A 25,878-nucleotide genomic window follows, 5' to 3' on the forward strand; every position below is an offset into this window, starting at 1 on the left:
AAGTAAAATAATTTTTTAAAGTTGACATTATTGATTAAAAAGAAAACGGATTTAATGTCAAACTGATGGAAAACCTCAATTATTAATTCAGTCGGAGCCACCAGTTAAACAAATTAAATCGGTCAATTGCATTGAACTTGTTTTCTTGATGCATTTTAAATTGGAAGGAAAATTGCATTAAAAGGTTTTAAATATTAAATAAAACATAACAAAAATATAAAAATTATTATTTAAACTAGATGATGAATGATGATTTTAATAGGTTAAAATATATTATAGCTTTATGTACTTTTTGAATATTTAAAATTTAATTATTTTACTTTGATTTTAATAGGTTAATTTTTTTAAAAGATTTGTTGGTATAATATTTTAAAATTAAAATATAAAGAAAAATTTACTTAATAGTGATGTGGTTAAAAATTAACAAAAAAATTCGTATGAATTTTGAAAACTGAAACGTAAAACTAAATTTATGAAAATAAAAGTACAAAAGACTAAAATTCTAATTTTCAAAGAGTACAGAGATAAATTCAAGAACTTAAAATTCATATCCTATTACATATGACAAAATTTTCTAAAAGAAAATATTCAAAAAAATTAATTTTACTGATTCAAACTATATTTTACCAATTTAAAATTTATCACAAATATAAGGAAATGCTCGATTCAAACTCACGCGCTCCTAAATTTTGTTTGATACGAAAGATTAAAAAAAAAAGTGAAGATAAAAAATTCTCTCAAAAAATTGAGCATTAGTTTTTTTTTTCCTATAAATGGTAACATTAACTCGTTAAACTCATTTGTTTTTCGGCATTCCTAATCTACCTTTAATCCACAACCCCCCAACTAATTATACTCACTTGAGACAGGCTCAAACCCACAACCTCCGAAAGTTTGTAACAGCAACGGTGCCAACAGAAGTAATAGTCGGTCAATAAACTCATTTTCCTTTCTATTAAAAAATAAGGGTTTGTATAACATGACTCAAATTTTACAAGTGACAACCTCCCTCACATCAACAACAGTCAGGGAAGGCAAACCTGAACTAGACCTCGTGAAAGTGTAGTCCTTTCTTTCCATGATATCAGGATTCATTATGAAATATGCTTGTTGGTTCTCCGTCTTGATGGCCCACCAGGAAAGAGCTTCATAATCCATCCTAACACCCGTTCCACCACCTACAGAGAAATTAATATACTATTAGAGTTAGTCAGATGATATAAGCTCTATTATCCAGAAAGCATTTCAGTGCTGAAAATTAATATACTATTAGAGTTAGTCAGATGATATAAGCTCTATTATCCAGAAAGCATTTCAGTGCTCCATTTTCAGCACTGGTTGGATTGACAATGATACAGCAGGCTCAATCTTTCTCATAAGATAGCTTAAAGCACAGTTCACACCAAAAAGCATTTATAGTAACCGCTTAAGTTGGAATAACAAAAAATGATACACAATCATGTCGTGGTATGAAAGAGAGACGGAGAGAGACAAATGGTACCTCATCACCCTCGTCGGCATATGGAGTATTATCATGCATTATTTGAGACTCGGGTTGTCTTGCTGGGATATGCTCACTTGCCATACTTCGAGCTGTCAGAAGCTCTAATCTTTGAGTTTGAGCTTCAAGTTTCCTAGACAACTCGTTGTTCAACTCCTTCGTTCATTAATGAGAGTGCAAGGATAACATAAATAAATAAACAATCACTCAAAAGAATATAAAATTCAAATATAGAAAAAATCAACATATAATGAGTCCTTCAAAAAGTTTGCAAATGATGAATTGCGCATTAGAAATTCAAATGACCTAATGACTAAATAAAAAAGGAAATATAGTTTTTAGAGAATCCTCGTTAAATATGATAATGCTTAAAAATCCCAGGTGGCTAATTACTGGCTCTAGGACGAACCTTGTTAAATAAAGATGTTCTTCACTTCAATTTCTAGTTGAATAATTTTATCTTTTAGAAAATCCCTATAGATGTCAAGCAACAAGATCCAAATTGAACTAATACAAATAGCTTGAATTCCAAATATGTCAAGTTCAGGTAAATTACCTTCAGCTTTGAACTTTGAGATAACTCAGATGACAAAGCTTGTGTCAGTTCTTCTTTCTCCAATGTTAACTGCAATAAAGAAAGGCCATCCAATTATCATGACAGGCAAAGTAGCCACAACATAATTTCATATTTGTCAAAGGAGTAAAACAAAAAAAGGCCAAAAGAATATTTGAATCACATAACAGGAGCTACCTCTGAAATTAGAGAATTGATGTTCTGAATCATTCTCGTTTGATCAGGAGGGATATAGACAGAAGAAGCTTCAAACTGCTCATCATCATGCAGCAAGCTTAAACCAGAGGCATCATTGCTGTTATTCATTCTCCTATCATCAGAAGAAGGATCCATGCTTGCTGCAAAAGTACAGTAAATAAAATAAAAAATATGTAAGGGCCACGTAACTCGAAGAAACATTAAGAAAGCATTTAACCACTATAATTGCTCATCAGACTTCTCATTTGTTGCTTTAAAACTTGAGTTCAGATTGGATGTTGCTGGGTACTTTCAGTATTCTTTAAGTTTCTCCTTATATTTCTGGCTACATGGGACAGTATGCTTATATCCATGCATATCTTGGAGCATCTGACTTGTGTCAGACACTAGTACATTACAGAAATAATGGACTTGAAGTAACTTATCCATCATATTGTAACAAATTACTCCAAGTCTTCCACAACACCAAATTCTCCAATGAAGAATTTATGATGTTATCTATGTTTTGATACAATAAATATCTGAAAGTTATCCTTGGGAGTTTCTTCATGACTCAATAAGTAAACAAAGGACTATTTGCAAAATCCTACATTGTGTGTCAATATCTGGTTCCTTGAACAAATTAACCAACAATGCAAATTTGGCATTTATAGGTATATTCAAAAGCTGCCCTTGTGCTTTGAATACATCAGCAATAAATGACCTCAAACTTAAAGGCATCAAGGCATGAATGGAAGAGAAAAACAAATCCATACACCACAGCACCATCTAAGACATAACAGAAAAAGAAAAATCCGGAGAACCAAAGTCAAAATTGGACCCCCTAAGTATGGTTTTTGTTTCTACATCTCAATGAATAAGTGTTCTTGATTTGTGAGGGTAGATCAGTATTAAGAGAAACTCAGCCTAGCATGAAATTGATGACTGACCAATAATATGTATGCCTGCCATATTGACTGGATTTTGATTCGGTACAATAAGATATAGCAATTGGAAAAGTAGCACCATTACCAAGATTTTCTGTTGAAGTTGACATATCCTTCTTAGAAGCAGGATTCTTAATAACATCAATAGACTGTCCACTGCCAGAAGCTTTTCGTAGCTTAGACTGAAGTACCTTCTTCTCTGAGTTAAATGAATAAGAGAAAACATATAGCAAACATATGGCTATTATAGAATATAGAGAGAGAGAAACTTAAAATGTAAAGTAAATATTATTATCATTAAAACGCCTGGTTATTAGCGTACTTACCTTCTTTAAGTGCTTCAACGGTTGATAGAAAATCCTGACGCTCTTTCTCTAGGCTAGACATTTTCTTTCTGCAAAATTCAGAATGAAAAAGATGTCCTATAACTATTAGAAGAATCAACATGAAAACATATCCAAATGAAAGTCTAAACATGATAATATATAGCAAATGGAAGGAAACAACATTAAACATTTCACACAGGAAACCTACTTAATAAGCACATAACTAACAATTAAATATCTCCCACCCCACAGGCACACATATTCTTTTTCTTCCTTTCTGGTTCTTTAGTTGTAATAAGTAACAATAATAAATGTTTCTCTACCAATCACAACAAAAGTAACCTTCAATTCTGCACCAAGGAGTTATGTATGAGCTTTATAATCTAGGCAGTTACTTTTGAACACATATGGCAAAAGGCATATATAATTGAAGAAACAAGTAATCAACTCATCCTGAAAATGTAGATCACAAGCCCTTTGGTAAAGAAAAATTACAGCATACTTGAAAGAAGAAATTTCAGCCTCTGTGTTCTCCAATTGCCTCTCCAATTTTAGCTCATTTGACCTTAATCTAAGTGCCTAAAAAGAAAAAAGCAGATGCCAGCATAAATAACTTTATACAAAAAAAAAAAAAACATGCAATGGAAGATAATCCAAATGCTAGTCATATGGTCTAAACAAGCAAATTAACAAGATCAAAACCATATAAATATAAGAGAGAGAGAGAGAGAGAGAGAGAGAGAGAGAGAGAGTTAAATAAAAACTTTAAAATCCTTTGGGTTCTGTGTAGTAAGGATGGCAAACTATTTAATCTTTCCACTTTTTATCCTTGCTACCAAAAAGTGCTAGCCTTTTATCACATGCCTAAATTACACCTTTAATGTTTAGTACATATTAGCATGTTACAGCCACGCATATTATGCACAGAAGTTTCCCAATCTCTCACCATTATTAACTAGAGGGGCAGATGTTTTATAGAGAACAGAATGATATTAGAAAAGGAAGAAAAACTTCACACCAATTAAAAAGTTTATTACCTTCTCCTCCAAACCAATGACTTCAGAAGCCAGTATATTGGCACGTTCATCAGCAGCATTACATTCCAATCGTGCATTTGTGAATTCCATTTTAAAAGACTCAAGTTCTGCCTGCAGATATTAAACATTAGACAAGGAAAGAAAACATTAAAAGAATACGCAAAATAAAATGCCAGAAGTTTGTATATTTGTGACACATAAATCTCCTCCACCCATGCAAACATCATGAAACAAAGAACACAAGAAGATAAAATGCAAATCAGCATACACACAGCACCGGATTTTACAAAACAGCACAAAACAGAGCTGCATCCTATTTACCATTCTTTTGCTACCAAAGAGAACCACTGCAAACGAAGGACTTATTGAACTATCAACACTGCATCACCTAATGAGAAGATTACAACATCAAACTACCAGTGCACGCTTTGCTTATTTCCTTGTGAAAATAACACCAACAATGATATAATGCTTTTACTTCCATCATATCATCAGCCATCATAAAAATCTCCACCTTTCTGGATCATTTTTATAGACTAAAGTAAATATATATACACACATATATCTTCAAACAAAAGAATGCTACTTCTCTTCCTCCTCTAATTAGGAATAATGCCCGTCATAAATTCCTATAAAAACTGTATATCTCATATTCCCTACACTCAAAAACGCAAATTCTCAGCAGAAATCTCCCTGCCCAAGCAGAACATTAAACTTTATTTGGTATTTGGGCAATCATAGCCTTAAAAACCTGTTTGAGCTCAGCTAAAGGGGGAAAAAGCAGTTTGCGAGTGGTAGCACATATCATAAAATGATGAGTGAATCTCATAAACTTGATTTTTTTTGTACCAAGTTCTCTGGTTAACAGGTATGAAGAAAGATGCAAGAAATAGGACCGAAATCTATGTGCATAAGTGGACATATGAAATACACCACACAAACGCACCTAGACTAACCATAAACGCACCTAGACTAACCATATGATATGAATCAAGCAATATGCAGTCCCACAAGATTCAATTATTTTACGAAGAACTTGAGCTGATCATAAGTACCCTAAATATAACATGATACTAACCAGTTGGGCCTTGATTTCTTCCTGCAACTTCTCCATATCGGATTTTAGCTGGTTGACAACACTTCTCTGGGAGAAAAAAAATGTGTCAACAGATGGCAAAGGCTTCTTAAAAAGGTTCAGAATAGTGAATGGGACAATGAAAATAAATTGAGTGCCTTTCAGAATTTCATAATATAAGCTGCAATAAAGAAACAACTTCCAGACAAACAGAAGAAGGTTTCTAGAGAATTGGAGTCATTGTCTTTATTGTTTCAAGATATTTGATCTCATTCATGAGCACACAGAAATATTTTGAAATTTACCATCTATTTTCCTGACCTCAATAATGCTGGTTGCTAGGAAGCCTTCATGCATAGAAAGTTAAAAGATTAAAAGAATAAGCAAAGAAAATCAGATTTAAGTTATTCAAGGATAACCCAACACATGATAACACTGAAAGTATTTTATATGTTAATAATTATGTAAATGACAAGATAACTATATATATTCACACAGCCTAAGTATGCGCATTAGACAATTGTCTACGACCATGACATTATAGTGATGCCATAAAAGTATTATATTTGGAAACAAACCTGTTGATTGCAACTATCAGTCAAGGATGAATTTTCAGCAGCCAACGATTCTGCAAATGTACGTGTGGCCTCAAGTGCTCGTTGCAATGAAAACTTTTCCTGAGTCAAATCTTCAATATGCTGCAGAATAAGAATAAATAAATAGATAAAGTCCGACAAAACAATGGAGATCCACGAGAACATCAAAACACAAAACCAACACAATTAATAACATATTAAACATTATAATTTTCAACAAAAAAATGCATCTATATTAAAAATTCGAAACATAGAAGGAAGTTTTCATTTCCATGGCTTTGTAAAAAGCTTCAACCAACTATTGCTATATTTATTCACACGTAAGATGCCAACATGTCTTTATGCTTCAAATCTGAAACAGTGCATCATAACGAAATTTCTCAAGCTTATAGTCTTCCTTGCCCGAACTTAGCAGAACCTTAATCCAGCATATGCATCCCCCACAACAAGATGGTAAACACAAGACAGAGATCATACAAGTATGCAAATATAGTTATCCATTGTTTCACCATAAAGGAACAATAAATTGAAAAACATTCAGCTTTATCCCTCAACTAAGCTCTACACTTCCTACCAAGATTTGATACCTCCAACAGTGAAATCATATAATTAAGCACATCAGTCAGGTAAACCATAGTCCTTTTTTCTTTTGCATTCTAGAGATCCAAAAACCTTTTTGTCACGTATTTCTTGTCAGAAGTTAACAAATACCTAAATCCTTATAAAGATATAGAAAACGATAACTTCCATGGCTCTTATAAATTCTATAAAAACTGTATACTAGTAGAAAATTGCAGATTCATAGTGGAATGCCAAACCGTGCAGAAAAGCTGGATCTGTAGTACACTCAACAAGAAAGATACGGTACCTGCTCCAAAGCAGCAAAATCTTCATTGTGTTTGGTTGAGTAGAACTCATGGTTCTTCTCTGAGACATTCTCATTAGCAACATTCAGGCTCAAGAGGTCACCATTATAAACAGGAACCGAATATTGACCAGGATACTCCCTAGCACCAGGAAACTCAGGGAACCCTAGCTTGGAGAAAGTTCCCATAGTTTCAATCTCTGTTGATGGTTTCTCAAACAGGGATGATCCTTTGGTGTTGAAGCTGTTAAATTGTGAACTATGGGATGCAAATGCATTGTTTGTAGTTTTATCATGTTGAAAAAGAGACCCAGAAGAAGCTTTGGATACATTAAGAGAATCAAGGAAAGATGGACGAGATCTCCTAGAAATAGTATCATCCGTGACTGAATGTACTGGCATGTGACTTGAGGAACCTCTGGCATCAAAATTGAACTCTGAAGACCCAGATATTTGCGTGGATGGTCCAAGCACACTTGGAAAATCACTGGATGAACTACTAAAATTTCTTTCTCCAGGATCAGAAATCATAGACCCTCTTATACCCAAGATTGATTGAATAGAATCTACAATTAAACCATGGAACAAAGATAAGATAAATTGAAATTCTAGTCAGTAAATATATCAAGGATGTTCAAACAAAAAAAATCACAAATTGAAGATTACCTTCATGAAAAGAAGATAGCACATGGTTAATACCTAGCAAGCTTCCTTCACTGGCCTTATTTTGCAGTGAATTCTGCTGAGATCTTTTTGTAACAAAATCTTCAGAAATAGGAGTTACAACTGCAGAAACCTTCAAAGAACCATCATCTTCTTTTGACTTGGGCTCTAGAAAGTCATTACTGAAACGTTTTGTGTGTAGGCTATCATTAGAAAATGGTCCACCATTCCATGGAGCACCGTATTTCTCATTTTCTTGACTTTTTTCATGTGTCTGCATCTCTGTAATAGATGAATTATAATCACCGCCTAGAAAAGATGGGACTTCAAAGGCATTGTTCGAGTAAACTTGCTGATTTTCACGGGAAACTTCAGTTGTTTTGTTGTTGTTGTTAATTGTTTTTAAGGAAGAAGGATTAGGTCCCTCAGATGTACCGGCACCATCTGAGTTAATGGCTCTCACTTGTTCAGTTTCTAACTGATGTTTATCATTTAAGCTAACATCAGTATTGTAAGATTGAGTGGTAGAAGCTACCTTCTTGGCTCTTTCAGCAGCCTTTTTCTTTCGAAATTCTTCAAGCTGCAAGATAAGATGTATGAGTTAAAACAACACATGGTACATGCACTCTAGAATTCTTTGTTATTTCAAAATCCCATTTATGCAAAATCATATAACTGAATCTTTTATTGTAGGCATAAATCCAGATTAATAATCATAAAAAATCTAATAAACCAAAGGAATTATTTAGGAGGAATGGAGGATTTAACTTATCAACCAACATAACAATGTGCAACATTCAGAGGCAAAAGATAAAACTGTATAAAGGGATTTCTCTTAGTTTTTGAGCCCTAACTAGCAAAAAAAAAAAACGAAATTCTAATGAATTAGTAACCCAGAACCCCCATAAAAGCGTGACCAGAACAAATCAAAAGAAGATTTCTAAACAACCAGAACTGGTCCAACCCAACAAAAATTAGAAATGAGAATACATTACGTGGGAGGAACAGCAACCAGCAACTTTAAACTCAAATCTATCAGTCATGGAACAGAGATACACTGTTCTTTCAGAATTTGTTCTTAAGTTCCAGGCAAGCCGTTCTTACTTTAGTATAGTGTCACATGAAGCTTTTTTCACCCTTTCAGGCATGGATACAAACACTACCATTGCTCTCCATTCAAATGTGATTACACAAATAAGCTTTCAAATTTATTAAGAAAAACTAAAACCTTGGCCTATTCCTTTATTAGCGTCGATGGTAAACCTTACACATTGCAAAGATTATATTTTAATGCATAAAACAGTGAAACTTCCCAAACGTGTAAGCATTAAAAACATTGCAAAACAACATAAACGCCACCGATCATTTCAGAAAAATACCAAAATATACTCAGTTCCAGTCCTGTTCAGAAAACTTAAATCCTAAATCAAGGACCAGATATGCCTAAAATTCAAAAAAGCGTTGAAACATGGATTGCTTACCACTAAGGAATTACATAAAACTTTAATTAATAACAAATTCAGTCACCGAATCAATAATAAAAACCACTAAAGGAAAAAAAAAAAAAAGGTACCCGACGCTTCCCAGCTTCTAAATGCTCTTGTTTCCGCGAACTAGGCAATACCTCAGCCGACGCCATTCCCCACAAAACCCCCCGTCCAAATCTCGTCAATTTAACAATTCTATCTCCAAATTCTCACCACCATTAACTCACAAAGTAAATGCCAATCGGAAAACAACAAGTAAGAAAAGGAGGGAGGTCAGGTCAGATCGGGGAAGGAAGAAAAAAGTTATTTTTTTAAGCGTGGGAATTTTTTTTTTCTTTTTTTTTTGGTCCTGTTTTAGGCAAATGTCGTTGTTGAGCTTTTTACTTCTGGATTTTTTTAGTTGTTACTGAACTCGTTTAAAATGAATGGAATTATTAAATTTTGGTCATTTTGTTTTACCAATTTTGATATTTAAATTTGGTCGAAACAGATAATTAATAAATAAATTTTGTCGGGATAAAAATGGAAAATATTTAAATTTTTCCGAAAATATATATATTTAAGCGTAACCTAGCCGGGTTTAAAATGTTTAAATATATATTTTATATTATTTTAATTTATTTGTTAAAATTTTATATATTTATCTTAATATTTTTATGTTTAGATTATAGTTGTATTATAAATCACTATAAAATTAATTTTTATATGTTAGAAATTACATAATATAAAATATTACAACTTTCAACAACTTCTTAACTTAATAACAAAAGCATTATGTTTTAAGCATAAGAGATTAAGTTTAATCTCAAGCAACCATTACCCTTATTCTCTCCCTCAATTATTAAAAAAAATTTACAACTTTAATAAATAGGTTGGGTCTGAAAATTGAGTTCAATTCTTATTTTAAAAAGTTTAATTTTTTTGCTCAATTCCGGTTATTGGGTCTAATAATTTTATATAAAATCTCTCAAATTTTCTCAAGTTTTAGACAGACCCTTAAACTTTAGTAGTTAACCCAACTTATAAATAAGTCTGATACACAACAAAGAAGCTCTGGGTACTAAACTCGAGTTTTACCCTTCATATTTTTTATGTATGGGTGTTCAATAAGTCTCAAGTTTTATCATTTGCAATAGTGATATTAAGTCTCTAATATTGATAAGTTTGTGGTTCTATTCTCCCGCATACAAATGATTTCCATAATAAATGTAACTTACTATATTGTGTTGGAAAAATTAGGTTAATAAAACGATTTTAGCTGAAGGTTAAATTTTTTGAAAACTAAGTCGATTTGTAATATTTATTGTAATAAATTTTTTTTTGAAAAGTATTTGTGCTCTGTGTGATATTGGTTTATATCGTTCCTAGCTTTCAATCGAACGATTTTCTTTGCTATTATTGTACCTCAAATTACGTTAAGTGTAAACTCAAGCAACACGAACCAAGCACATAACAAAAAATTATTTAAATACTTTTAATAGGAAAATAATTATGTCAATAAAAATTATAATTATCAAAATATATATTTTATTTCTAACAAAATAAATTCTCACTACTTTATAACAGAATAATAATACTCTTAACATTATCAAAGGCTCAACCAATTACCTAATCAATGACAGTTTTAAATTTTTTGAAAAAACGATCCATAACAAACATAAAACTGAATAAATAAAAATCCAAACAAAAGTTAATAACTCAACTGTTTAAATCAATTTATAAATTTTTAGTACAACTTTTATTAAAATTTAATTTTTATTTAAATACTTTGGAACCAAATTTGTTCTATATTGGTTGTAATTAAAAGATTCCATTTTTCAGTTAAATTTTTTAATTCTCAATTTGATATTTTAAACATAAATGTATCATTAACCACTAATTAATGGGTAAGTTTTTTTTTTAAGTTATAATTTCTTCATTGAATTATTCAAAAGTTTTCCTTTAATCTACTAAATTATTTGCTAGTTTTCAATTAAGCCACTAAACTGTTAAGTTTTTTTTTTTAGCGATTCGATGATTAGTATAGTGGATCAGTACCCATTAACGAGTATAAGAACATACCTTAAATTCAAGTCGGTTTGACGGTCAGTATCAAAAATCAAAGAAAAAAACTTGTTTAAATTTTAGTTCGTAGATTTGTGACGTCTAAAATTGTTTCATAAATAAAAATTAAACTGTAAAAGAAAAGGAGAAAGAGAGTTTTCGACTGGCGTAAGCAATGCAAAAAGAGGAAGCCATATAACATCGATTTTAACAGTCTTGTATGGCCCAAATTTTGCCCGGAGCCCAATAAAACCAAACTCAAATTAAACCTAGCCCAAAACCCAACAACGTCCAAAGCCCAAACTTAAATGCACCTACCCAAACCTAAGCCCAATACCCAAAATAAAAAAAAAATAAAAGAAATAAAATCTAAATATCTTTACTCCACTAAACCACTCCAACCACTCCAACAACTTCACTAAACCACTCCACTAAACCACTCCACTAAACCACCCCAACCACCCTACTAAACCACTCCACTAAACTACCGCAACCACTCCACTTGCCTACAAAAAATTTATTTGTAAAATTTGGCTATAAAAGCCATTCAAGACAATGTTAGAGAGGGTTGTTTTTGTTTTTTGGAAAGTCTAGTTTTTAGAGATTAATCAAAGATCAAAGCAAAAGAGGTTTCTTTTGTCTATTCTCATCTTAAGTTCTTTGTTTGTTTATTGTTTTCCTTTCAATTTTATTTTGTTTTTTTTTATACGAAAGTAAAAATAAAAGTAAGAAGCTTACCCATATTTTCATTACCGAAAAAGGTTTTTTTTAGGTCCGGCCGCCATGTACGGTGGCGCCGACGGTGGCCCGTGGGGGTCCCTGACCGAAGCAAAGCCGGACCAATGGCCGGATTTAGAAAAGAGGCAGAAAGAGAGTTGAGAGCTTTGTTTTATTTTTTTTTATTTTATTATTTTACTATTATTTATATTATTATTATTATTTCTCATGTATATATTATTATTTATATTATTATATTATAATATGCCCTCTCCATATTTATTTATATTATTACTATCATTATTGTTACTTCTATTATTTTTATTTCGACTACTATTATTATATATATATGTATTATTGTTTGTATTATTATTATTATTATCACCCTATTGTTATTACTTTACTTTTGTATTCTAATATATTATTAATATTACTCATATTTTCATTATTTTTGCTATTACTATTATTATTATATATTAATGTATATTTTATGTATATATATATTTATATATAGTATTGTTTTTATTACTTTAATTTAATATTTTATTATATTTGCTTTTTGTATTTCTATATTTATTATTATTATTATTATATAGTAGTGTGTATTTCTATTATATACATATATATATTTTATATATAGTATTATTATTTACTTTACTTTAATATTATTCTTATTATCATTATATCCAACCTAATAATAATTCTTTCATAAAAGTAATATTCCGTATTTGGTAATTCGAGACAATCGTGCCCTAACTTACTGGGTTTTGATTTTCTCCTTTAACCTAAATAACGGAATACTCTTTTAAATCGCGACATGAATTTTAAAAAATGCTTATTCTCGGAGATACGAGGTGTTGTGCTCTAACTTACCGGGTATGGCATTTTGTTACCTCGAAATAAGATTTTTGCAAGTAAAGGCAATATTCGGTGTTCGAGAATTCGAGAAAACGTGCCCTAACTTACTGGGTTTCGATTTTCCTCGTTCACCTTAACTAACTGAATAACCTTTTGAAATACACGAATTTTTATATAAAAGGCAAGCTCGCTCTCGAAAATTCAAGATGTCGTGTCCTAACTTACTGGATGTGACATTTTATATTGTGAGATGATAAGGTCTTTAACATTTGAGCATTTTTTGTAATGGCGTAAATTCAATGTTATCGAACAGTGGTTTCGTAACCACAAATCCGATTTAAAGAGAAATTTATTTCAATATTTTTGCTTGAAAATTTATATGATAGGAAAATCGTATGAAAATATTGATAGGAAAATTTTATCAATTTAGTGATTAGTTAGAAAAAAAAATTATTGAAGAAATTGGGTAAAATAAGGTATCGGGACCTCTATCTCGTAAAACTGAGTCAAAAATAATTTTATAAATATTTATGAAACATTATTAATGTGGTATTAAAAATTCGTTAGGAAATTTTAATGTTTGGTTAGGAAATTTTAATGTTTGTGTAGTCAATTAAATGAAAAGGACTGAATTGTAATAGGTGTAAAAGTTGCTAGAGTGATTAAATAGCTTATTAGTCTAATGAGAAAGGATATAAAAGGCAATTAGACCCAAAAGTTATTTGGGCTGGGCGGCAAGGGTATGAAATCAGCAGAAAAATTGATAAATTAAGGGTAAAATTAGAATATTGCAAAATTAACTAAATGAAACTAGGACTAAATAGGAAATATCTAGATTTCTCTTCATTTCTCTTCAATTCCAGCAGCTAAAAACGCCATAGGAGGGTTCTCTAAGCTGGTATTTCATAATTTTTGCACCAAGTGAGTTAATCCTTGCCTTTTTCTTGTAATTTTTGTGTTTCTAAGACTTTTACAACTAGATCCTACTATTAAATTCATTAGTTTTTGATTTCATGGATGAAATTTAAAGTCACCATGGTTGAGTGCTGTAAGTTCATGATGAAATAGAATGAAATTAAAGCTTTAATTTGTTTATGAGATGATTTTATTAGGCAATTTCAATGGAAATTGATTTTTGGGACCTAATTGTGAAAATGTTTGGAATTAAAGTCTATTGCTGAAATTCTGATTCCTAAAGGTTGTAAACTAGTTTAAGGGGATAGAATAAAATGTTAATTGAGAAAAATCAGCTCAATTGAGAGGCTAATTGAGTAGGGACGAAATTATCATTTATTAAAAGCTTAGGGAAAAAATGGTAATAAATAGCTTGCACTAAAACAGTTAGGACAGCAGCAGTAGACTAACTTTGAAAAATCACTAAAAATTGTACGAATCGAATTAGAAGATGAACAAAATATGGAATTAAAGCTTATTGAGTCTAGTTTCTCATAGAAGAAATATTGTAAGCAATGGATTTGTCAATTTTGAGATATAATGAATTTTGTGAGACAAGGTCAGAATGAATTCGGGTTCCCCTGTTCTGACTTTGAAAAATTATAAAAAATTTAATAAAAATAATTAGGGACTTAAATTTATATGTCTAGAATTCTGAATGAGTCTATTTTTAATAGAAACAAACAAGAACATCATTTGAATTCTGTATAAAGAGATAAGTTATTTTTAGTGAAGAAGGGTCAGAACTGTTAGACAACAGAACAGGGGTGACTTTGAAGAATAAACTGTACTGATTGGCTAAACCAAAAATTCTGAAAATTTTATGGTAAAAATATATATGAGTCTAGTTTCAGGGAAAATTAACAGATCTTAATTTGGAGTTTCGTAGATCAAGTTATAAATAATTTAGTGACTATGACTCAAGTAGACAACTTTGAATGAACTATAAATAATAGTTGAATTATAGAGAATGTTGCATATGAACATGAAATGTATTAAATTGATAATTAAATTTATTTATTTAGATCCAGAAGATTCAAATCTGAAGCTAGATCGAGAAAAGGAAAAGTTCGGGATTAATAGATTTTCTTGTTTACAAACAAGTATCAAGGTAAGTTCGTGTAACTTGAATTATATTCTTAAATGCTTGAGATTGTATGTTATTGATGAGAATATGATTTGAGTGTTCATTGTATGAAAATTAATGAAACATTGATATATTTGATAAAATGGGAAGAAATCCCGGTTGAATGAAAGGAAAATTCGATGGATCTCTAAAAAGGAATTGACGGTAAAAAGGATTTAGCCCGGACGGGTGATCCTATCCTGATATAGCCCTCCCGAAGAATATGTGTAAAATGGATTTAGCCCGGACGGGTAATCCGAATTAGGGTCTGAATTTAGCCTGGACTGGTAATTCAGATCCAAACTCATTAGAGTAATTGTCGTTGCAGGGGATTTAGCCTGGACTGGTAATCCCGACAATACTCTATGAGTTTATATTGCATGACGATTTAGCTCGACCGTAATCCATTGCAAGGTTGAGGTTCATGAGTGTGCTCTCTGAAATGGAAATGTGCGCACATGAATATGAATTGACGGACCGGAATTGTACACTAAAAGTGTACCTCTGAAATTCCATCGAAAATTCCAAGAAATTCAACGGATAAATATGGAAAAATAACAAGGAAATGGAAATCATAGTATATATTATTGGTACATGGAAATTATTGTACTAACTTGAATGTTGAGTTTGTGCATATTAGGGTAATAATGCATTGAAAGGATATATGAATGTTTATTATATTGTATTGAAAATATTAGGTAAGTATAATTTTTGTTCCATGAGCTTACTAAGCACAAAGTGCTTACCCGTTCCTTTTTCCCTGTTTTGTAGTGTTAAGAGCTCGGAGGTCGGATTTGGTCGGAGACACATCACATTTATCAACCTCGGATTTTCGTATATAAAGAAACTTTATTTTGGAAATCAATGGCATGTATAAGCTAACAAAGTAAATGTTAACGTGAAATGAATGTAAAGTTAACCATTAGTATGGTTAACAAACCTGGTTATAGATATGTGATGACGTTATCTTATATAAATGCATGAATCTATCATGAAAATATGTTGAATTGAAAAAAAAAAAATTAATTCGTAAACTCCGGTAATGCCTTGTACCCTATTCCGGCAATGAATACGGGTAGGGGTATTACATTTTTTTTATAAAGAGGGATCGTATTTTAAATTCTTTCAAGTTTTCAAATTTTCGACACTAAGACACTAATTAATCAACTAGGTACCAATTTTGGGCATATCGAGGGTGCTAATCCTTCATTGTGCGTAACCGACTCCCGAACTCATTTTCTGATTTTCGTAGACCAAAAATTATAGTTTTAGTAAATCTTAACTTTTATTAAAATGATTAATTTAAGGTGATCCGATCACACCTCATCAAAAAAGATTGGTGGCGACTCCTCTATTCGTTTTCATTTCCAAAAATCTAAGTCGATTCCCGTTTTTTCAAAAAAAATGGTTACGACAACTTGGCGGCTCCACTGGGGAGTTTTATAAGAGAGTCAAGCCACAAGTTGATTAACTTTTGTCTTTTTTCGAAAATTCAGAATTTGGTTTTGATATACGATCTCTTTATTGCGTTTCATCTGTTTTCATCATTTTATTCTTATTTTCTTTAATCGTTTCAAGTTTTTATGCATATATCTTCTCCCATTGTATTGCATGACCGTTGTGGTCACACCCTTAAGTGATAGTGAGAAACTACACCTTCGTGAGATTTTCACCTCCGTGCAGGATAGTGGATCATTTTCGGAATACATCCGTACCTATGGTTTCGTGAGATTTTCATCTCCGTGTAGCCATAGGGAAATGTATTCTCCTGAGTTGAACTCGATTCAAATGAGCCTATAATGGGTGAGGATCGAGGAATCTGCTGGTTCAGGTACCCTTACTCTAGAACCAAATCACATATAGAGAGACCTAGGAGCCCACACTAGGTAGAGCCACTTCGAACCCCTAGTGGTCACCCGAATTGCTTTATTTGTTATTTATTTATCCTGCACTAACGTGTTTTATTTTTGTTTTGTTTATAATTGCATTACATTACATCATCCTAGGAAGGAGGTGTTGAGTCATATTTGATTGCTAAATAGAACAGTTTGTCATAAGAAAACGGATTTCTTGATAAAGTGGATTATAATATGGTTGTCTAAATATGGTCCAAGTGAACACATGAAAGAAGACTGATAGCCCGTGAAGAAATACAAGACTTTGCTTCATTGCCTGAAGACAGAAACTGACAAAGACTATTCGAGAGCCGTCACGTCTTGACCTTCTTAAAGAAGCTGACAAGTATCACAGTAATAAGTGAGCAACGAGTCGCAGCCTAGATCGAGCAAAAAAGGAGTTAGTATAGACATCTCTTGGAGAATTCGTCAGACTCGACCATAAGATCTGGATATGAAGAGGAAGATCGGTGTCTTCACTTGGAATATGAGAGAAAAGCCGTATATGTAGTCCGTTTTATGTAAAGGAATTTGCTTTCTAGAAAAGTTGTTCTAACAAAATTAAATTTAGAATCAATGCCTTCCTTTTTTTTTGCATTCATGCATTTGCATTACATTACATCAAATAAAAGAATGTGTTGATTCGAAATTCGATTCCTAAATAGAATAGTTTGTCATAAGGAAACGAATTTCTTGATAAAGTAGTCTCCTGAATATAGTCCAAGTAAACACGATGAGAGAAAGCTGGTAGTTCACAGAGGAATACATGATGTAATTGCCAGAGATTCAAGCCAACAAAGGCATGACGAGAGAAAGCCGGAAGGCCACAAATGAATACATGACTTGATTTAATTGCCAACGAAGATTATCCAAGAGCCGGCACTTTTTGATGAGTATCATGGAGATAAACGAGCAAGAATCGAGGCTCAGATTAAGCAGCAAGGAACTAGCAAATGCATCTTTTGGAGAATTTACAAGATTCGACCACGAAGAAAAGATCAGCGTTTACTTGGACTATGAAGGGCAATACCGCATATGTAATCTATTTTCATGTAAAGAAATATGTTTTCTAGAAAAGTTATTCTAATGGAATTGAATTCAAGATCAACATCTTCCTTTCTTTTGCATTCATTCCATACATTTGCATTACATTGCAACATTTGCATTAAACTTTCACTAAAGAACCCTGATTAAACAAAATTATTTCAGTTAATCTGGAAACCAACGAGAATCAAGCAACCAAACATAGCTACTATACCCGCCGTAAAAACAAAGCAATGGACCAGAGATTAGAAAGGATAGAACAAATGCAAAGGGAGATGCAAGAACAATTACAAGCGCAGATGCAAGAGCAACTGGCTAAGATACAACAAGATATGAAGGAAAAAATGGAAGAATCCCAAAATAATCGATAGGCGGTTAGGCGCGATTCTTTGCTAGAGAACGCGAGAAAGGGAAGAGTACTATGGGGAACAATAATGAAGACCCTATCTATCCTCCAGGCTTTGCTCTGGTAAACACTCAACCACAACCGGAGGTGCATCCACGAACGGTACTGTCACTATCAGGCCCAAAGAATACCGTGCCAATGCCTCAACACCAATGAATATTCTTATAGGATCGGGCTCTAATCCCGGGATAATCCAGCTAATCTATTGGTCCCGGACCTTGATGACATGGCAGAAATGGAGAAAGGAAAAGTAGACATGGCAAAACAACTCGATGATAGGTGTAAATGGCTTGAAGAAACGTTTAAAGCAATGGAGACTGCTGATTACCGTGGTAGGATCGACGCTAAGGACTTAAGCTTGGTCCCAAATCTGGTGCTCTGTAACGCCCCAATTTTCGAGAATTTTGTGAATGTTTTAGTTATTTTTTGTTATTTTAGTTATTTTTAGTTATTTTTTGTTCCATAAGAAAAAGGGAGTGAAATTATGAAATAAGACCTATGTGAAAATGTTTAAAAATGCTATAGGCTAATTTGTAGTTGCCAAATAAATAGTAGTGCAAAATAGGAGGATTTGCATGTCAAATTCCCCATTTTTAATGTAGTGGCCGGCCAAGGTGATGGATAGTTGATAATGTATGCATTTTAGCATTTTAATAGTTAATGGATGATGGGCATTAGCATTTTAATAGTTAATGGATGATGGGCACGGTAAGCATTATGGGCATATTTTTATTGGAATTATGGCATGAGTATGGCACAAATATTAGTATATCATTTATGTGTCATAAAATGTTGAGTGATAAGAATAACAAAAGGAAGTAAAGAAAGGTTTTTGTTCATTCTTTGTTCTTCATAGCCGAATTTGAGAGAGAGCAAATAGGGGAGGAAACCCTTGAATATTCGGTCACTAGGAGGGGGAAAAATTGAAGGTAAGTTCTTGGTACTTTGCTTCTATCTTGATGTTCATGAGTTCTTCTTGATTCTACCCTAACTCATGAAGCATATTTTGGTTTTTGGTTGTTGTTTCATGTTCTTTTGATGAAAAATGGTAGATAAGTGAAGTTGAGCCAAACAAATGAGCATGCATGTGCCTTAGATGCTAAGGGGAAAAATCGGCTAACATGTTGTGCTTTAAAATGATGAAATAGAGATTATACTTAAGTAAAATCATAGATATGTGATGATTGATTGGTGATATACATGTTTAAATAACAAGCATGCAAGTTAAGTGTGAAAGAGTGATTTGGTAATAAATCTGCTTGGGACAGCAGCAGTAACGTGACTTTAGAAAATCACCATAAATTGTAGGAGATGAGTTAGAAGCTGCATAAATTATGTAATTAAATCTTAATGAGTCTAGTTTCAAATGGAATAAACGAGAACATATTTTGAATTCTGTACAATGAGAAATTTGATTTGTAATGAAGAGTGGTCAGATTAGTCAAACAGTGAAACATGGGAAACTTTAAAAAAAATCTGGTATTGATTGGCCATACCAAAAATTCTGAAAATTTTATGGATAGAAGATATATGAGTCTATTTTCAGGGAAAATTAACGACACTTGATTTGGAGTTTCGTAGCTCCAGTTATAAATGATTTAGTGACTGTTGCTCAGGAAGATAGCTTGCAGTGAAATTATGATTATGTGGTAAACATTGACAAAAATTTGTTAATGAGTTGCTTATTGATTTCTTATAAGCTTACTATGATCTGTAGGTGTGGTTGGCGAATATTGTAAGGGGTTAATCGTAGTTTGTATTTGAATAGTTAGATTAACGTGTTAGTAATCCAATTGTAGGCGGTTCGTGTGTGGATCTCATCAAGATATCGTCATAAAAGTGTGTAACTAACACCCTCTTTCTTAGTCTAGATCGACAAAAGTCGAAAAGCCGAAATGCCAAAAATCGGTATTTTGTAGATTTGCGAGTGTGCGAATGCTCGTGAGGTAAATCGATTAATGTTTTTGGTAAGCTGCAATGTTTGGACTGCAAAGTGCATAATTTCTGTGCCCTCGATATTTTTAGGCTTAATGGGCCAAAATTGGAATGATGGGCCAACGGACCCAATTCGGTAAGAACCCTCGGTAGTGATTCTGTTAGTACGTGAAAGGTAGGAATATGCATGAAAAACCCTAAAATAGATAAATTACTGAAATACTTTTAAAAGTGGAAAATTTATAGTTTTACCCCTAGGAGATAAATTACCGAAATACCCCTAGGGTTAAATTGACCTAAATGCATGTTTGACTAGTGTTATTTACTGCATGCCATGTTGTTATTATTTGATGCATGGGACTGGGATATTGACGGAGGAAGTACTGAAAGTGGCTTGTCCACGTACTGGAGGCTTTGCCTCAATTTATCGATAATTGAGCAAAGAGGTCAAGAATCGTGGAGTGTTGTCTTTGGGTGGGTTGAGCTATTCCCCACATAGAGTGTATGGCTGGTATGAGTGGAGTGTAGTGGTTGGTGGGTTGAGTAGTCTCTCCAAATGGGCTTGCATATGTTTACGGATGTTGCATGTATTTTGAAATGGGCTTATGGGCCATATTGTTATTTGAATAAGGGGCTAAGGCCCAGTTTATTGTAATCTGAAAAGGGCTCTAGCCCAGTACCACTGTTACCTGAATGGGCTTAGGCCCAATGGGCTTGAGCTGACTTGGGCTTTGAATGGGTTTCCCTTACACATTGAGTTTCCCCAAACTCACCCCTTCTTTAACCTTGCAGGTGAGCCTTGATGTGGGTGACTTGGAGCCGGAGGGGATTTAGAGTGGCCATGGTGAATACTTTTGGGTTTGAAAAAGAGACTAAGTTATTTTTAATTACTATTTAATTTTTGGGTTGTAATAAGGACATTTTAACTTTATTTTCTTCTTTGATTTTTCTGGGATTATATTATTAAAAACAACTTTAAATTGATGGATACTAATTCAAATAGGCTAGACTTAGGGCTTGATTTCAAAATGATACTTGTTTTTTTTTAAATAACACGACGTCACGAATATTCGATTTACCAAAGATAATCACTCAAAGAAATTTCAACTTGTTATAACAAGTGTGGCAATGGATGTGGGCATGTCTAGGATTGGATCCAATCGGAGAGCTTGGTACTTAAGCAGCCTTCATGGCTCACCTCCTCTGTTATGGATACCTACCTGGTGCCCAGCTTCCATTCACTTGGTTAGTTTGACAAAAGTCGGCTTTTTAAAACACTAAAAAGGGAACACGGGTTTTTGACTTTAAAGTGGCACGTCGGATTCGGCCTTAACGTCTGGACCGGGTTTGGGGTGCTACATTTAGTGGTATCAGAGCCCAGTTACAACAACTCGGCTGTGGATCGGGTCTAAAAAGGGTTTTCAAAACTTTATGCCCAAAAAAAAGGTATTTTTGGAAAAACCTGACTTTTGAAAATTTCCTGTTTAAAGGAGATAATCTCCGAACTTGTTTTTTTTAAACACAAATGTTTAGAAAATGGATTTCAAAAAGTCTAAATCTTTTGAGTTTATCTGAAAACTGATGAGGTGGCACATCAATCCCCTGCACCAAGGTCATAAGAACTATTCATTTTATATATTGAATCGCATCAGTAGTTAGTACTAAACCTTAGAGATAGTACTATAGATAATATAGCGTGAAGGCTACGAAACTGATACTGTAGGGTAAATTAAGCCTTAGGAAATTGAGATAGTAGCTAAACTGTAGTTATGCGAGAACAACTCTGAAACCTTATATGTTCATAAGATATTTTGTAATAAACAGTGGAAACAATAAACTAACTGTATAAAATTCGTAATCAGATAAATCGATATGAGTACGAGAACTACTCGGGGAAGACGCCGTGGTCGAGGCCGTGGTCGAGGCCGAGGTAGTACTCAAGCTGGATCTTCGTCTTCTGAACACATACCTGCTGGAGTAGCACGACCACCATCGGTGGATGAGAATGGGCCGTATGATCGGGCCGTGGGGGATGACACTTTGTCTCAGGCCATGTTAAGAGTTCTAGAAATGGTGGCCGGAGCTAATATCGGGCCTATGAATAAAGGGTCCATTTCGAAATAACTCAAGCCAACGGAGCGGAAGTTTTAGGGTGTATCTGGAGTAGTCCCAAATGTGGTGAGTACTACCGGAAGCCACGGAGCGATTATGGATGACTTGGACCGCTCAAGAGAGCAAAAGTTAAAAAAAGCGATATCTTTACTACGGACGAGGCGTGTCGGTGGTGGATCATCGTGAGAGAGGTACCCACCGAGAGGTAACTTGGGAGTTGTTTAAGCATCCTTCAAGGCGAAGTATGTCGGAGCTAGCTATGTGGATGTGCGAAGGAAGGAATTCCTGAACCTGACCCAGGGTGGTAAGACCATTGCTGAATATGAGGTAGAGTTTCTGCGATTGAGCCGGTATACTAATGGTATTATCTCTATCGAATACGAGGGCAGTGTTCGCTTTGAGGATTGCCTCAGGGATGAGCTTAGGGTGCTCATAGCTCCGTAAAGAGAGCGCGATTTTGCTGCACTGGTAGAAAGGGCTAATATAGCCGAAGAGGTGAAGCAAGCTGAACGAAAGAACCGCGACAGGGATTAAAATCAGTTCAGGAGAGATGCTGGACCAACTGGTGTTGCAAACCGGAATGTTAAAAGAACTAGAATGGAGGAACCAGTTTGAGCGATACCGGTGAATACTATTAGACCACAAGCTTGTGGAGATTGTGGTAGAATGCATCTGGGAGAATGTTGGAAACGTTCTGGGGCTTGCCTTCGTTGTGGATCTAAGGAACATAAGATCAGTGATTGTCCTAAGAGGCCAGCTCAGGCTCAAGTGGTTGAACAAAGGGCTGTGCAACCCGTGCAAACAGCGCGAGGTGGACCGTCACCGTCGAGAGGTCATGGCCGAGGTTGAGGTGGCAATGGCCATGGACGTGGGGTACCTGGCAATAGCACTCATATCTTCGAGGATCGTCGGCCGACTTTGGTATATCTTTGCTCGTTGCGAGAGGAGGTAACGCACCGATGTCCTAACAGACACGTTTTTATTTCTAGCATGCCGATAACGCCTTGGTGGATGTTTGATCTACTCATTCCTATGTTGCATGTGCCATATCTGGGTCGTTGGGTGTGCACTCTGAGGAGATTGTGAGTGGGGTATCTGTACTAAGTCCTTTGGGTCACTCGGTTAAGGTAGACAAACTGTATAGGGATGTACCCTTAGAAACTCAAAGTAATATTTTCCCTGAAAATCTGATGGAGTTATCGTTCGGAGAGTTTGACCTCATTTTGGGAATGGACTGGCTTGTTAAGCATAAAGCGACTCTGGATTGTGCTACTAAACGAATGGTGTTAAGGACCACAAAAGATGAGGAGGTTATGGTGATAGGTGAGCGAAGGGATTATTTGTCCAATGTGGTGTCGGCATTAATAGTCGAAAAGTGGATTAGGAAAGGTTGTGAGGTCTATTTGGCATTTGTAAGTCATTCAGAAGAGGAGGGACTGACAGTGGATAAGGTTAAGGCCGTAAAGGAGTTCCAAGATGTTTTTTTGGAGGAGCTTCCAAGATTGCCTCTGAACCGAGAAGTTGAGTTTGGAATAGATTTGTTGCCTGGAACGGCGCCTGTGTCTGTCGCACCGTATAGGCTGACACCGAAGGAGTTAGTGGAGTTAAAGGCTCAAATTCAAGAGTTGTTGGATAGGGGCTTCATTAGGCCAAGCGTGTCTCCATGGGGAGCACCGGTGCTATTTGTGAAGAAAAATGACGGGACAATGCGCATGTGCATCGATTACCGCCAGTTGAACAAACTGACGATAAAGAACAAATATCCTCTGCCAAGGATTGATGATTTATTTGACCAATTTAGAGGAGCTTCGGTATTTTCCAAGATTGACCTTCGATCTGGATACCATCAGTTAAGGGTAAAGGAAGTGGATATTCATAAGACAACATTCAGGACTCGATATGGTCATTACGAGTTCCTGGTTATGCCGTTTGGGTTGACGAACACACCTGCCGCTTTCATGGATCTGATGAATCGAGTGTTTCAACCTTACTTGGACCGATTCGTGGTAATTTTCGTCGATAATATTCTGGTATACTCGGAAATCGAGGAGAAACATGAGGAGCATCTACGTATTGTGCTGCAAGTGCTGAGAGAGAATGAACTGTATGCAAAGTTTAGTAAGTGTGAATTTTGGTTGCGAGAAGTGGCTTTTCTAGGTCATGTGGTTTCTGCTGAAGGAATTAAAGTGGATCCTCGAAAAGTTGAGGCAGTTCTGGGATGAAGCCACCAAAATCAGTATCGGAAATTCGGAGTTTTCTGGGTTTGGCAGGCTATTACCGAAGGTTCGTAGAAGGATTTTCTCTGATTCTTTGCACCATTGACGAAACTATTAAGGAAAGGGTAGCATTTGTCTGGACCGAGTCGACAAAAAGCTTTTGACCATTTGAAAAGGTATTGATGAAGCACCGGTGTTGATTCAACCGAGTCTGGGAAGGACTTCACTGTGTACGCTGACGCGTCACATGTGGGGTTAGGATGTGTCTTGATGCAAGATGGTAAGGTGGTCGCTTATGCTTCGCGGCAGCTTAAGTCTCATGAAGCGAACTACCCTACGCATGACTTAGAGCTAGCAGCAGTGATCTTCGCGTTGAAAATCTGGAGACATTACTTATATAGAGAAAAGTGTATCATATACACGGACCATAAGAGCCTAAAGTATCTGTTAACTCAGAAGGAGTTAAACCTTAGGCAACGAAGATGGGTAGAGTTGCTTAAGGATTACGACTATTCGATTGAGTACCACCCAAGTAAGGCTAAAGTCGAAGGGTTGTTTCTGATTTGAGAGCCTTGTTTGCACGTTTGATTCTGTTTGATGATGGAAGTCTGTTAGCAGAATTGCAAGAGAGGCCTATTTGGACTGAGTAGATTAAAGAAAAACAGTTGAAGGATAACTCGTTGGTTCGTCGGTTTCAGCAAGTTGAAAAGGGTGAGAATGAGGATTTTGGACTGAATACTGAAGGAGTTTTATGCTTTCGATGAAGAATTTGTGTTCCGAAGGACTCTGACTTGAGACAGTCAATATTGAATGAAGCTCATGGGGGACTTTGTGCCATGCATCCTGGAGGGACTAAGTTGTATCACGACTTGCGAGAACTGTATTGGTGGCCTGGGCTTAAACGAGAAGTAACGGAGTTCGTGGAGAAATGTCTGACATGCCAGCAAGTGAAAGCTGAACATTAATTTCCTTCTGGATTACTGCAATCGGTGAAAATTCCATTGTGGATGTGGGAGAGAGTCACTATGGACTTTGTGAGTAAGCTACCTTTGACACCCACTAAGAAAGATTCTGTGTGGGTAGTGGTGGATAGGTTAGCAAAATCTACTCATTTCATACCAGTTCGTACTGATTACTCCCTGCAAAAGTTGGCTAGGTTGTATATGGTAGAGATAGTGCGACTACATGGAGTGCCAGTGTCGATTATTTCCGACCGAGACCCTAGGTTTACATCTCAGTTCTGGAAGAAGTTGCAGGAGGCATTGGGTACACATTTGGATTTCAGTACTGCCTTTCACCCACAGACAGATGGACAATCGGAGAG

At 34.7% G+C, this 25,878-nt stretch overlaps 1 protein-coding gene across 5 annotated transcripts; it reads right to left on the reverse strand.

Moving 5' to 3' along the window:
- Nucleotides 1-732: 732 nt before the first annotated feature.
- Nucleotides 733-9,679, reverse strand: LOC108456919 (protein BLISTER-like). Of its 5 annotated transcripts, none has more exons than XM_017755656.2 (14): nt 9,335-9,679; nt 8,297-8,341; nt 7,765-8,043; nt 7,102-7,664; nt 6,216-6,335; nt 5,641-5,706; nt 4,563-4,673; nt 4,028-4,104; nt 3,526-3,593; nt 3,285-3,398; nt 2,253-2,413; nt 2,058-2,126; nt 1,502-1,657; nt 733-1,178 (listed from the first exon to the last, which is right to left on the reverse strand). In XM_017755656.2, exons 3-14 carry the CDS (start codon nt 8,039-8,041, stop codon nt 1,095-1,097), a joined length of 1,866 nt encoding a protein of 621 aa, XP_017611145.1. In that variant the 5' UTR covers nt 8,042-8,043; nt 8,297-8,341; nt 9,335-9,679; the 3' UTR covers nt 733-1,094. The 5 variants fall into 5 exon arrangements, with proteins under 5 accessions (XP_017611145.1, XP_052874490.1, XP_017611144.1 ...); XM_053018530.1 differs by having other exon boundaries at nt 7,765-8,205; XM_017755655.2 differs by having other exon boundaries at nt 7,765-8,341; nt 9,335-9,669.
- Nucleotides 9,680-25,878: the final 16,199 nt, after the last annotated feature.

Source organism: Gossypium arboreum, chromosome 9, assembly GCF_025698485.1.
Source record: "Gossypium arboreum isolate Shixiya-1 chromosome 9, ASM2569848v2, whole genome shotgun sequence".
In the NCBI taxonomy this organism is placed as follows: domain Eukaryota; kingdom Viridiplantae; phylum Streptophyta; class Magnoliopsida; order Malvales; family Malvaceae; genus Gossypium; species Gossypium arboreum.